The 14,151-nt window shown below is 37.6% G+C and overlaps 1 protein-coding gene across 1 annotated transcript in view; it reads right to left on the reverse strand.

Annotated features, from left to right (window-relative positions):
* Window positions 1–3,544, reverse strand: part of LOC139708370 (ribokinase-like) — a 40,792-nt gene extending 37,248 nt beyond the window's left edge. Inside the window, exon 1 of the mRNA XM_071620326.1 lies at window positions 3,474–3,544. Within this exon, the coding sequence (XP_071476427.1) occupies window positions 3,474–3,544 (71 nt within the window). The remainder of the gene's footprint in view (window positions 1–3,473) is intronic.
* Between the last annotated feature and the right edge of the window lie 10,607 nt (window positions 3,545–14,151).

The following is a 14,151-nucleotide window of genomic DNA, read 5'->3' on the forward strand; positions in this document are numbered from 1 at the left end:
AGAGGAGCAGTCTGAGAGCGCGAATCTCCGCCAAGCAACTAATTATTACCAATGATCTTGCTCTTCCATAGAGATCAGTGATTTCCTTCCATACGTATGCATGCTGAAAATCGCCCGATTTTCCAGTATAGAAGCCTTTTGTTATGTCACAAACCCTCAGTTGCACGGTGCGCCCCACCCTAGCAGAAACTAGAGCACACACTTCAGTGTGCATATGAAAACCCCCAAAATGCGTAGCTTGAACTCCCAAGGCCATTGACCCTACCTGCCAAAATATTGAAAATCCTTCATAAAATCCATAAAAATTTCCAGATCACTATGAAAATTTAATCATCTATTCCTTGTGTCATTCTCAAACTTTCCTGCAAGTTTCATCCAAATCCGTTGCCAACTTTTTGAGTTGTTTTACACACGGACAAACAAACCAACAAATGCCTAAGAAAATGTAACCTCCTCCTCAATTAAGTCTAGTACTAAAGTATCAAAGTGTACTTCCATCAACTCATCCCCCTCAATGACCTATTCTACATACCAGGTACCTGATCCAAGCAGAGCATGGTATGATACTATCATACACTAATCATCACAGGATAACTTGTAAAGTATGACCATGAGGCATGCATGATCTGAGCTAGAAAGTCCCATAGATTAAAAACTAACTTTACACCAGCTGACGATTCCCTACAAGTGTACCTCCCCCCTCCCTTCCAAGAATCTGCCCCTCATTAAACTCATGAGAGTACTATAGTATCTGCAAAATCTGCTAATTTTCATAATGGAGTATTGATGTGATCAGGGACCCTTCCTTATTTTCATAATGGATAGTGAATTGATCAGGGACCAGACTCCCTCTTCACTGTACAAGTGACTAATCCACATTACTGAGCATGCACTTCAGTCACTTCAGCCAAAACACAACCCCAGAAAACATGCAAACAAAAACATAGTTTAACAGGTGGATCATCCTTATCCTTTTTTTATCTTTGCCTTTGTACAAGAGGCAAAAGTGCAACCACTATATTATTGATGTCCAACTACCCTAATATGCTGTTTGGATGCTAACTGCAAGGGAAAGAATATACCGTACGGTACTATAAAAGTGGATATTTTCGCGCGACTAATTTTTCGCGCTTGGACGGGCAAGAAGAGTTTCGCGTGTTTTGAATTCTGCGGAATCAAGACATTGTACAAAGGAACATATATGGCAAGCAAAAATATTCACGTGCTTTTATTTTCGTGCTAGTTTCTGGTTGCGCGAAATGCGCGAAAATTTCAACACCGTGAAAATTTCCACTTTTATGTAGAACTGTAGGCCCTACATGTAAAAGCACTGGATCTGGAATGCATTTTTTTTTTAAATTAAAGGAGAAGTTCACCTTAAAGGGATCGTATAAAGTTGTGGTTGAGACCTAACTTTGGGTTTCTAACATTTTTTAGTGAGATAATGAGAGACCTCTAGTGAAATATGAAAGAGAATGTACCGGTACTAGGCGGTAGCAATATCAGCTCATGAATAATATTTGAAAAAAAAAATTACATCTTGAATCAACTTCTATTGAAGAAAACTGCAACAGAAAAGATACTTTGTGTCAGTGGTAGAGAAAAATGCATCGCATATATTGGGGTGCGATGTACCAGGAAAATTACTAGTATTCCCTACTCATATAATTGGGTGAATCAATCTTTGAGTCTGGAAACTCTGTCCCTGAAGAACTATGAAGGGGGGGGGGGGGACTTTCGCATATTTACAATAACTTGATAATGGGTGCAACCGTGCATGCAATGGAAATTTGCAGGAAGGAACTCAAGCCCAATATGATGCATGTAACAGAAACCTGCTAACATGTGGCTATGCACACAGCTGCATGTGCTCCAATCAAACCAAGGTGCCATGACTCCAGATAAAGGGAACATGTGGATGTTGATGGAAAACGGTTCAGACATGGGCAATGGGGTACACTAAATTACTTTGAATTTACACAGTGTGACCTTTATCACATGCAGGATCAATAAGTCCTATCTGCTCATCAAGGTCCCATTATAGTCATACTATACACAAAGCTGTCACAAAGTGAGATGCCTCACTTCGCACAGCGTTTGGTCGGATCAAACTGAGGTCCAGGGGGGTGTTTCATCAACGTTTGTCAGCGCTGACAACTTAAATCACCATAGTAACAGTCACTGACCAGAGCATCTCAGCCAATCAAATCCAAGGATTTTGCTGAAATCGGTCAGCGCTGACAAACATTGATGAAACACCCCCCTGTATGAAGCTAGCCCGACCAATAACTGCGACCAGCCCCAACGCGTAGCATAATAACTGTATACGAGGAGCGCCCCGGGGTTAGCCTGACTAGATGCCGTGCGATACTTGTGTAAAGCAACAGGGTTGTGTATACTAGTAGCATGAAGCAAGCCTGGACTCCCAGCCATGATATAGAGCTCTTGGTATATTCACTGCCATGACAATGAGGAATGTAATGAGTACCATATGCCAAACGAACAAAGGTGGGTATGAATTAATACCACATTGGCACATATGCACATAGGGTCACATGCTGGCATGTGGTGACTACATGACATTACTTGTGGATATAAAACAATCGAAAAAGAGGGTAAGGTTTACCAGCTAGTAGCTAGACTAGGCATTGTGTTTGTAAATTTACTCTACTCTACTCTCTACATTAGGTAGGCCTACATCGATTGATTGATCATAGACAATACTAGTTTATAAAATGGTCAGATGGTACATCATCTGCAAATGTTGGTGGAATTGGGGTGGGAAGTGGGGTGGCATTTTCTTCTTCTTCTTCTGATTAAATTAAGTCTGCCTCCTTCAATAGACTGAAGATTCTTGCAGACTGGTGCTATTTACATTATAATACACTTTATTTACAGATATTTACAAGCACATAGAAAATTTGACGAAAACAACTAGCCACTGTGATCAACCGTTAGACGGTTTCGAAATGATCCCACAGATCAAATGTCAGACGACAGGGAATTCCAGTTCCTTACAGTTCTTGGGAAGAACGAATGGCGATGCGATTCAGTTCTCGAATATGGTACCTGATGTTGCGAGGCTCTTGTTAACTGAGTAGCCTGTTTGATAATATAGTCCTGTGCTGAAAGAGGAGTAAGATTATTGTGTATTTTGTACATCATAATTAGCCTGTCATTTTCTCTGCGCTGTTCCAGAGTGGTCCAATCAAGTTCTTGTAGCATTTTGGTGACACTTGAGGTTTTTAAAGAAAGGCAAACAAAGCTAAAAATATAAAGCCATGATCATATAAAGCCATGTGCTGTGCTGGAGTGCTCTTGAAGTTGAAATTGCACACAGCAGGGATAAGAATTACGATTGCGAGAGGGACACACCCCCTCAATTGAAATGGCTAGACTAATTTGTCTTTAAATACTCCTAGAACCACAACAAAATAAACATGAAAGTACAGAAAAACTTATTCTCTAGTTACCTAATAAGGTCTGTGTTACAAGATCCTACGACAAGGACATCTACTTGACCTTGGTAGTTCTGGGGATCCATGCTGTATTTGGTGATTTTGGTGATTTTGGATACGAATCTCTGCGGACAATCCACCACCGAATACGTGTACTAGTATTGTACGGGGTCTGTGCGCAGCGAAAATCTCCCAGCGGCCGGCCAAGAGCTACCACCGGGAAACGTTCCCGAGGTTTTCAAGTGACATCTCGCTTTGTAGCAGCGATAGTTGGCCTCACGCACACATGGGCCGCAGAGAGAGTTTAACAACCTCGCCACCAAACACACAGAACAGCTGTGTAGCCTTGAAGTACAGGGTGATGAATTTCATTATGTTCTGGTATGCCCGTTTTTCATTGACGAGCGTAGGGAGTATGTTAAGCGTTACTACTACCGCAGGCCTAATGTCGTCAAGTTAAATCAGTTATTTAATGTTAAGTCTATCAAGCAACTAAAGAATCTTTCAAAATTTTGTAAAATCATCATGTCAAAGTTCAAGTAATTTTCTTTTTTATTGTAAACTTATGTACATACATGGTAGCTAAGACTTCATTTTTTTTTAAAGATTATGTTTAGTTATTAGTCCGTATAGGTATTTAATTTCAAACAATTCTTGCCTTTACTTGCTTGCTGTTAGAGCTTATACTTATACATGTATATATATATATATATATATTTTTTCTTCTTTCTTATGTATTTTTATATTTGCTGTAAAGTACTCATTTGTAGAATACTCATTTGTATTTCTTCCATGCCCCTGAAGGGGCCGTTCAAGAAATAAAAATCACTGTATCACTGTATCACTGTAGCTGTCGATGTACAGGTCGTTGTTATTGTTGCAGTCGTTGTTGTTGCCGTTTGTTATCAATAAAGTTTTTAAAGCGGGTGTGCAGCTCAGTGAGGGGGGCATCAACCACGCTGTGGTTCCAACAGTCTCTAGTAGGTAGTGTGGTGTGTACAGGTCTTCGGAATAACGAACCTTCGGAATAATGCCACAAATGTTCGGATTAACGAACCCTTTTTCATTAATTTCGGATTAACGAGCCTCTAGGTATAGTGAATTTGTGTGTTTCGGATTAACGACCCTTCGGAATAACGAACCTTCGGAATAGCGAACCTTCGGAATAACGAACAGCACCCGTTGAAAAGATAGCACGAGAGAGCTGAGCATCTAGAATCCGCTAGACCTCAAGAGCTTGACCCCGGCTGCAAGGAACTTTTTGCGCACATCAACTTGGAGTGGGGCGTTGCGTTGCTAGGGGTTTCAGGCGGGAGAATCTCCAAATCAGAAGGTGCTTTGGGTTGGAGTCTCTGAAGTGGCACCAGAATTATGAACTGGGCCCCCATTTTTAAAAACCTGTGGCGACGACTATGGTCGGTCTTGCTATATGCATTTTCTTCTTGTTTCCAAGACAAATTCGAATGTCTGAAAACAGCATGTCTAAGAAAAATAGAGTCAAATTCAAAGGTCCAAAGCCTGTTGCAAGGTTGCATTTCTAGATACGTGCTCATTATTGGTCGGAAAGGTGAAACGTTTCTACAATAATGACATTATGGGATGTCACACGAAAAGGTCTAAATTTGAACTTAATTTTCTAAGAGCGTATACGTGCCAATCTCCCTCCCCCCCCCCCCCAATATACCAAACCATGATGGATATGGCCTTTGGGAGTAGTCACTTGACTCACTTTATCTTTAATTAAACATGAAAATCAGTTTTGTTCACGGATCCTTCTCGCTAAGGGATAGAGGTTTGTTCGAACCTCCCCCCGGCCCCCCATCATAGTAACGGGCCTGAATAATTTGTTTACATAAGCGGACAACATTTATATGTATATAAATTGTATAAAGGCCTCTAATAGTCGTTTATTTGGCAATAGTTAAATTCGTGGTCAATACCTTCACTTTTTCGACATACTTATAGTCCATGGCGTGCGCCCCATTTTCGAAAGTAGGGGGGCACTTCCGGGTTTTATCAGCCGACAAGTAAAAAAAAAGAACAAAAAAAAAAAAAAGAGGTCTTCAGCCCATAGAACAAACGCCTCACAGCTCTCAAATGCTTTATTCTATTTTTTTTTCTAGTGCCACTTCCGGAGTAAAAGGCTCCCCCGCCCCCGCCCTTGCCCCCGCCCCCCGTTCCGCCGGTCCAGTAGTCTGTCTGCAAAAAAAAAGTTCCCCAAAATCGTTATGTCTGAGATTAACACGAGCAGCGGTTTCGTGTGTGTGTTTGTGTTTGTGTGTGTGTGTGTGTGCTTTTTTTCCTAGGAACGACCTCTGCGATTAAAATGTCCCTTTATCTTGTACTATACCTGCTTGATTTATAGCAGTTTGTTCATACTGTATAGACCTATACATGTATTATACATATAACTATAAAGTCATTTTCCCTATCTTCCAACCTTCGTTCATATAACTATACTATTCAATGTTATTCCACTTACAAGCCTTTTTCTTTTTCATTCCCAATCAAAATCCTAGAATGTTTGAGACTATAATGCTTTACTCGGATAGCAGCAGTTTGATTTTTGTTATTGCGGGGTGAATGACCTCGAACCGCGCTTTCGTGTCGCTATCACATAATAGTTAAAACCCCATAGGCCCTATATTATTCTGATAAGTAGGCCTATACAAGTAGAGGTTATCAAGACATATCCCTCTTGCATCGCAGTGCATGTAATACTATTCGCAAGATACCGAGTTTGCAAATATGCATGTATATTCATTGAGTTTTCGTATGTCATTGAGTTCTTGGGTTGAAAGGCATGAAGGGAAAGATGTTATTGTATATTAGGCCTTTCGTGTACGTCAGAATAATTTTCCATTCCTTTCGTGCAACTTCACCTACCGATACAGAGGTAAGCCTATAATACACACTTTTTTGTCTTAATCTGATCACTTTGTGTGGATCCTTTTTGGGTGGAGACAGGTTAAGAATGAAAACAGAGCTAATCTTTTTCTTTCCAGCGAAAGAATCAAGTAAATATTATGCCATGTATGGGACACCATTATTTTTCACGATTGAATTATTTCAAGAAAGATTAACTGAGGATGATAGAGAATCTGTGAATACTCTACAACACGTACCGCATGCACGTCTCACTCTGTTAGGGTTGTGATAGGGTTTGAATAGGTTATTTTGATGTGAGGATTATAGGATTAGGGTTAGGTTTATGTTTGTGAGTAGAATTTATGTTTGGCTTAGCGTGCAGATTTCATTGGAGTAATTGTCGCAGGAGCAAATGTCATGGAACCTCCTTTATCTGTCATCGTTTGTCCATAATGTCTCTATCTCTGTCTTTTACCTCGGTTTTGTATCTTCTTTTACTAATAATACCGCATAATTTATTATGGCACATCATAATTGAATCACACTAGTCACAATGCCTTACAGTTAGAGAGATGCACCCAGCCTGTTCAAGATCGCATCGTCACTGTTCTTTGTACTTACGTATATATATAATATATTCCTGGAAATAAATGTCATTGAACTGAACTGAACTCTATACCTGAATAAGAATGTCTTCAAAGTAAAGATGGAAAGAGGCGAGATTATGATGTGATCTCTCTTAGTGTTTTGTGAAAACAACTTCTTTATGGCTACATTTTGCCAAAACAAAACAAAAAAAAAGAGTGAAAAAAGGATGGAGATTGTGTATCAGCAGCTAAGTTTGATGTTGCTGCGGTAAGCGACCATACGCTGTAGCAACTGGCAAGCCGCAAAGTGATATCCTTTAGGTAAAGATTAGTCCACTTTTATACTTTTACACTTTTATAGCACAGCACTGCTATAGCCTCACAAGTACAGTAATATTTGGAAGAGTGGCGTATAGCGTCGTGGTAGCTCCCTGTTTACCGAAAGGATGCATTGAGAGCGTCAGATTTTGTGTTGTCAACGATAACAGGCATGATAGTCATACAATGAAACCAACAATGGCATGAATAATGATAATAATCATGATAATGATCATAATAATTTTGAAATTGCCCAAGACGAGGAGAAGGAGAAGGCTTGAATGGACCATTAGAAAAAAAACAAATAGTCGGAAACAATTATATAAAATTATTATACGAAGAGTTTACTCGCAAAACGAGTTAAGCGCTAATTATAAACATTTTATTTTTGTAAGTACATTTTTATTGTATTTTAAGATTCATCATCAGACAGAGCAAAATGAAGCCTTTCCAGCAATACCTCACTTGTAACTAAGGAATATTGTTAAAATATTTGACATTCTCTGATAATTTGTGTTGTTTTTTAATAGTTTCAATCGCAAACAAGGCGAACGTCTCATGAATGGAGCTAACTTATTTTGCGATAAAACTCTTTATTATAACAAAACCATTATGAATTCTTGTCCTATTCAGTTATTGGGTCGAAAGCCATTAAATACAGGAGGATTTATATGAATCATGTTTTTCTGTTACGGGTTTTGGATGGTTCAGGAATTACCTGTACAGAAAACAATCCTCATGATTTGATTTCATTCATATTGTTGCTGCATTTTTCACCAAGTATATACAACGTAACAAACAACTTTCCAATACTAATCATGTTATATCCAACACAAAATGAATAGATAATCATTGAATGTACCAATGATGAAATATTGTACATAGTAAGTAATAATCATACCCCCCCCAAAAAAAAAAAAAAAAGATAGTTGGAAAATCATTGAGTGTTCATTCGAATTAATACAAACAAAATGCAGGAAACCATAGTCTTAAGCTGAAGCTTGAATTTTTTGACCGTCTCTGGAAAAGCATATGGTTTATACTACGTTACAAATCGTTTAATACATTATCTAATTATTGTGTAACGGAGTGGGGTATTACGATACAAGACATGCGTGAGTGCAAAGGTGAGTTATCACAGATAGGGTGAAAGTGTATAATATGTGCAGTATTGTTGTTTCATTATTGTTGACGATATAAAAACAATATGCCTATATTAGGTATGTTTATGCATGCATAATGTATGGACACGAGTCATGTAATGTAACATTATTATGTGGTAGAACGAATATCTTGGCAAATATGAATTCAATGAAATATATGGTAATACCATGGTATTACAGTGTATAACAAAATCAGTGCTTAAAGGTAACATGAACTATAGTTTAGAGATAATTCCGACACTAAATTATAGATATTGAACTAAAGATCTAACTCATATGAGCATACCAGCTTAAATTTTCATCAATAACTACTCTAAGAAATTTGGAATGTTGTTCCTGTTGAATAAAATGGTCATAATAAATATGCTATCATAATTGTGGCAATTTCTGTATAATGTACTTGTATCTACATGTGCAGCTGTACATACTGTACGACGTATTGTATGTGGATGAGAGCTTGTATGATTGTATTTGTTTAATGTATTTTTTGTTGTGTTGTGAACCAATGAAAAACAAATTTCTATTTTCATGATTTTTCATGAACAGCTGAGGTAATGAATACTCATGGCATATCGTATTATTATCATAATGGTTATCATACTTCCACATTTTATGAGAGAAATTAGAAATGTGCCGTTTTCATGGGGTACTTGCCCCCCCCCCCCCGTTTATAAATATTGAATGCCTATTCTAACGATGTCCTCTCATATTCTGTTTGATAATGAAAATGTTTTTTCTTTCTTTCTTTCTTTCACAAAAATTCATACAAGCTAGCATCATCAACAGAGGGCGGCAAAGCATGCTCACTGCGGTTGGTTGCTGGAAGATATTAGTCAAGGCTCGGTCACAAATGCCTTTACGAACTGCTACGAACGCCGTACGAACGATTTTTAGACAATTTCGTAAGATCTTCTTAGGAAGGCCGTACGAAACCAGCGTTCGTAGACCGTTCGTAAGTTAGTAGCCTGGTCGATGGTCTTGTCCAAGATTTTTTTTTTTTTTTTTAACTTCGTACGAAACCCTCTCTTCGCAAGGCGGATGTACGAACGCCGTGCGAACATCGTAAGAAATACGCAAGATTTTGCAGGGTCGAGAGACAATATTCTAGAAGCCTTAGATTCTTACGATGATTGTAAGAACGCCTTAAGTCGTTCATAGAGGGCTCTTTCGTCTTTCGTAAGAATGCCTTACGAACGGAGATTCGTACGGCGTTCTTACGAACAATTCTTCCGGTTTGTAAGGCGTTCGTAAGGGACTCGTAAGGCGTTGGTACACAATATTAATGTGCAACTGTCGAGTTTTAAGGGTATAAAGCCTAATGTGCGAAGTTCAAATCTTCACTTTGTTCTAGGTGTTCGACCAGAAAGCATTTCTGTTAAATATGGGACCAACAGGGAATGCAATCAAATGGAAAAGAGGGAAGGGGAAGAAAAGAAAAGAGGGAGATGAGGAGGAAGAAGCGAGAGGGGAGAGTTGGAGCAACAACCTCCTCCTCTACTTGCAGATGCAGCTGCAGTTGTACTCTCCTTGGCACTACTGCCATCTTGAAGTATAAAATCTTCAACTGTTACAGAATTTTCGACAGGACACGGCAGCGTATGTTTAACAACCCGACAAAATATACAAAAAAAAAAAAATCGTAAATCTTCTTACGAATGACTTGAGAGTGCCGTGAGTTGCACGTACGACCATCTTACGACAAAAAGAAATCGTAAGATGGTCGTAAGTCTGACGAAAGAATATCTCAAATTAGTCATTCTTACGAAAAACGTAAGAATTCTAGGGCCATAAATCATTTCGTTTCTCTGAAAGGTTTTAAGTTGTTCTTACGAATTAAACAGCGTTCGTACGAAATTCGTAAGAAGGCCTTCTAAGAATCTGTTCCCCATCTACGAATCTCTACGAACTCCAGAATTCCTACGAACAGTGACATATTTTGTACGAACGCATCGTTCGTACGAACCTTTGTGACCGTAGCTTGAGGTAAATTGTATTTTTTAATAATATGCCAACCGTGACTACTGTTTGGTGTGTGTGTGGGGGGGGGGGGCGATTTCCTTTATGCAATGTCGCTTTAGAGAATAACTTCAGACAATTTTGAGCGGGGATACCAATTATACAATTAACATTATAAACTAATTCTTTCACTATAAATAGAATTTCACCAGATAAAGAAAGTGGACTGTGCTCTTTTCGTTTGCCAAACTGAAATCGAAGGAAACTGCCATAAAATTGTTGCATTTGTATCACTCATATTCTAAAGCATAGTCCCTAATGCTTTCGTCGGCAGCAGAGAGCCCACCTCTCTAAGAAAAAAAAAATCGAGGGAAAATATTCACTCTTGAAGGAGTGAATACAAAAAAGAGTGAATTTTTAGTAGAAATATTTATTTTCACTCGTTTTGGAGTGACCTCAGGGATCACTCGAAGATTTTGAAGTGATCCCAATGGTTACTCTAAAACGAGTGAAAATGAATATTTTCACTCAATCTAATTTCACTCAAAATTCACTCTTTTTTGTATTCACTCCTTCAAGAGTGAATATTTTCACTCGATTTTTTTAGAGAGTAAACCGCTTAACCCTTTCTGTGTCAACGAGTTAATCATGTGCACAAATTTCATTTACATGCCAATATGGGTAAGAAATTCTTGCGGAGTGCATCGGGAAAAATCTCATCACCGGCGATGACATCATCACCCCATCTTTATTTCCGTTTTTTTTTTAAATCTCTCCCTTTTTTCTTTGTTGTTGTTGCCGTTGTTGGATTGAGTGCGACGGCTCCTAAGCTAGCCACAGCCTAACTGGTTGCAATTATTTCGAGTAATTAGTTATAGATAAGATGCCGAGCTGGTTCATAAAATTATTCAATGTTGTCAGGTATATAAACAAACAGGCAGATCAACAAAATAACAGCATCGTCAGAATTATTCAGTCATTCAGTCATTCATTCAAATATCTTTATTGGTCTATGTCTATTACGTACACACACACACAGACACACACACACACACAGTGCCAACATTCATGATAACATTGTCAATGATTGTATTGGGAGAGAATGTATAGCCCTAAAATGTACGTGCTGTGTGCATGTAAAGCGGTATTCTTATTACCACAAGACTGTAGTAACATAAAGCTTCTCAGTTATTCTCAATTACTAGTATTATTCTCGAAGAGATTCGTCTGACTCGAAATCTGTCCGACTTAGTTTTGAACGAGAACTTCGTTCGTGTCCACCCATACTTTAAGTCGAAGTGTTGACTGCGGTGCGCCCACTGGCATACAATGTAGGAGCCTACTCCTAAATGGTATTTTGAGTCCATTTGGGGTCGAGGAATTCAGATAAGTACTTAGTAAACCTTGGGAGACAGATAAAGTATTATGAAATAAAATGCTCATTTGTGGTGTTACATTAACACAAACGATTGTCACTTCAAAACATAATTTACTTTTAAAGTAATTATCTCCTGTTCTTCTTGCTGATTTTAATCTTCAACGAGACGAACAAGAACTTTCAGATAACGAACTTGATTTTTGAAAAAAAAAATGTTAACATAATTACACCACCGTAACATCAGAGGGTGTGTTCTCCTGTTCACAATCGAAGGGTGTTATACCATTGAAATTAACAGCAGCAATGTCAAATCAACACCATGCAGTGTCATTGTTGAATTAACTGAATCAGCGTGATATTGTGACGTCACACATTGCCCTTCCGACAGGTGTTTATGTCTCTATCATATATCTTTACAATTACGATGCATTGAACATATTCTGTTAGCGTAACAATCTGAACTATTCAGAGTGCACAAATACAAAAAAGTATACACGGCTGAGTTATTCATTAAGATTCGTTTATTGATTTAGATCAGGGGTGTTATTTCTATCGATTCCAAAACTTTCAAATTCCTGTGTGATAACAATTCTCCGTTCATAAATGACAATTTTACTCTTACAGATTCTTTGATATACATCAATGCATTTGCTTACTTGCATTATGTGCATAGGTGATCCTTATCCCTGTTTAGCTATAAAATTGTTAGGTTGGATCTTTAAGGCTATTTTTTTTTTCTTTTCAAATGATGATGTATATTTTCGATAGTGACATGGACATGATGAAACTCACGGATCATAATCAAAATGATCGGTTTGCTTTGACAAGAGATCATGACTAAAATTAATTTCCTTACCCACACTATTAGGAATATTGAGCAGACGATATCATAACATTTTACGCAGTACACTACTGACTCCCGCCAAAGTTAAACAATATCATATAATCAACCTCAAATTGTTTAATGATTTGTCCTTTTGTAAATCACTTAACAAGCTTATTATGTTTTTTTTTTCTTTTAGCAGTACTATATCGCTATTTGATTCTCCATAAGTACTCGGAAAAGGACTACAATCTCTTTGACTGTATAGCTGTATATGATACCCAAGCTGAATATTGAATATATCTATATATACATGTACTCCTATAATTAGTTCTTAGTTATCCATCATATATCTTCATAATAGTAGTTACGTGTTTTTTTTACGATGAGTCACCTCTTGTGAAATCCATATTGGTACTATTTACAAATATTGGCATTATTTTGGGTGACCTAAGTTCAAAAATTGACACAGTCATTCAGAATTTGACATGACGAAGCTGAATAGACGCACAGTGACATGACAAACGTCAGTCAACAATTTCATTCACTCTTACATGCTTCGAAGAAATTGATTTTCTTTTTCTTTTTCAAAACAAGCCATGACAGCAAAGTTTGTCCAAGGCGTCAGCAGCTGCGCCTTTGAAAAGCTTAGATGATAGAAACAAGATGTATATTGTATTTTTGTTTTCGTCCACTGACACCACCAAATTATATCAAAACCTATGAAGCGGCAATCACATCCCCATCATTTAAAAATCAACAGTTGTGGTAAATCCTAATCCCTCCACAACATTGACACAATCTATAGTGATCATGATCAGATTGAGACCTTCATCATAAATCAGACTTATACGTGATACGTGATCTTATTTACAATATGTAAATTACACAATTATCTACACTATTAATTCTGAAATCATGCGATATTCTTCTCTTTTTATTCTTTGATTTTTTGATTGAATTCCGGCATGCAGCCATACACGAAATCTTCTTGATTACAGACGCTTAGTTTAACAAGTGATAGTGCACGAGGATGGATGCCTACACCAAAAAGGAAATTAGATAAATAAATAAATTCATTAATAAATAAACAAGAAATAAAAAGATAAGATTCAACAACTATCAAGTATGGTTTCACAACCTATTTGTTTACTGGACAACAGGTATGATAGTGAGAAATTAAAGAAATGTTTTCAACTAACGATAGAGTGATAATAGAAATAATGATGATGATGATGATGATGATGATGATGATGATAATAATAATAATAATAATAATAATGATAATGATAGGACAGACATGCAACGGCAACTTTCCCCACTGGTTTTGTTTTGAGTGAACGAGATGTATGCAATCGCTATGTGGTCCACTTTTCCTTTAATATGATGACAAGAACAAAGATGAGCTATTTTACCGAATTGAATCAATGTATATTGCACGAGCACCCCTGTTGTGTTTTCGACCAAGCACCGAGATTTTTACTATTACCAACCGTAGAAATAAATACATAAAAAGATTAATAGGTAATAATGATAATAATGTTTGTAAAAGCATGGACCTAGGTCCATGGTAAAAGTAATAACAACAAGAATAATAATA

Source organism: Diadema antillarum, unplaced genomic scaffold (assembly GCF_040938485.1).
Source record: "Diadema antillarum isolate AM-2024a unplaced genomic scaffold, OU_Dant_1.0 scf00000036, whole genome shotgun sequence".
Lineage (NCBI taxonomy): Eukaryota > Metazoa > Echinodermata > Echinoidea > Diadematoida > Diadematidae > Diadema > Diadema antillarum.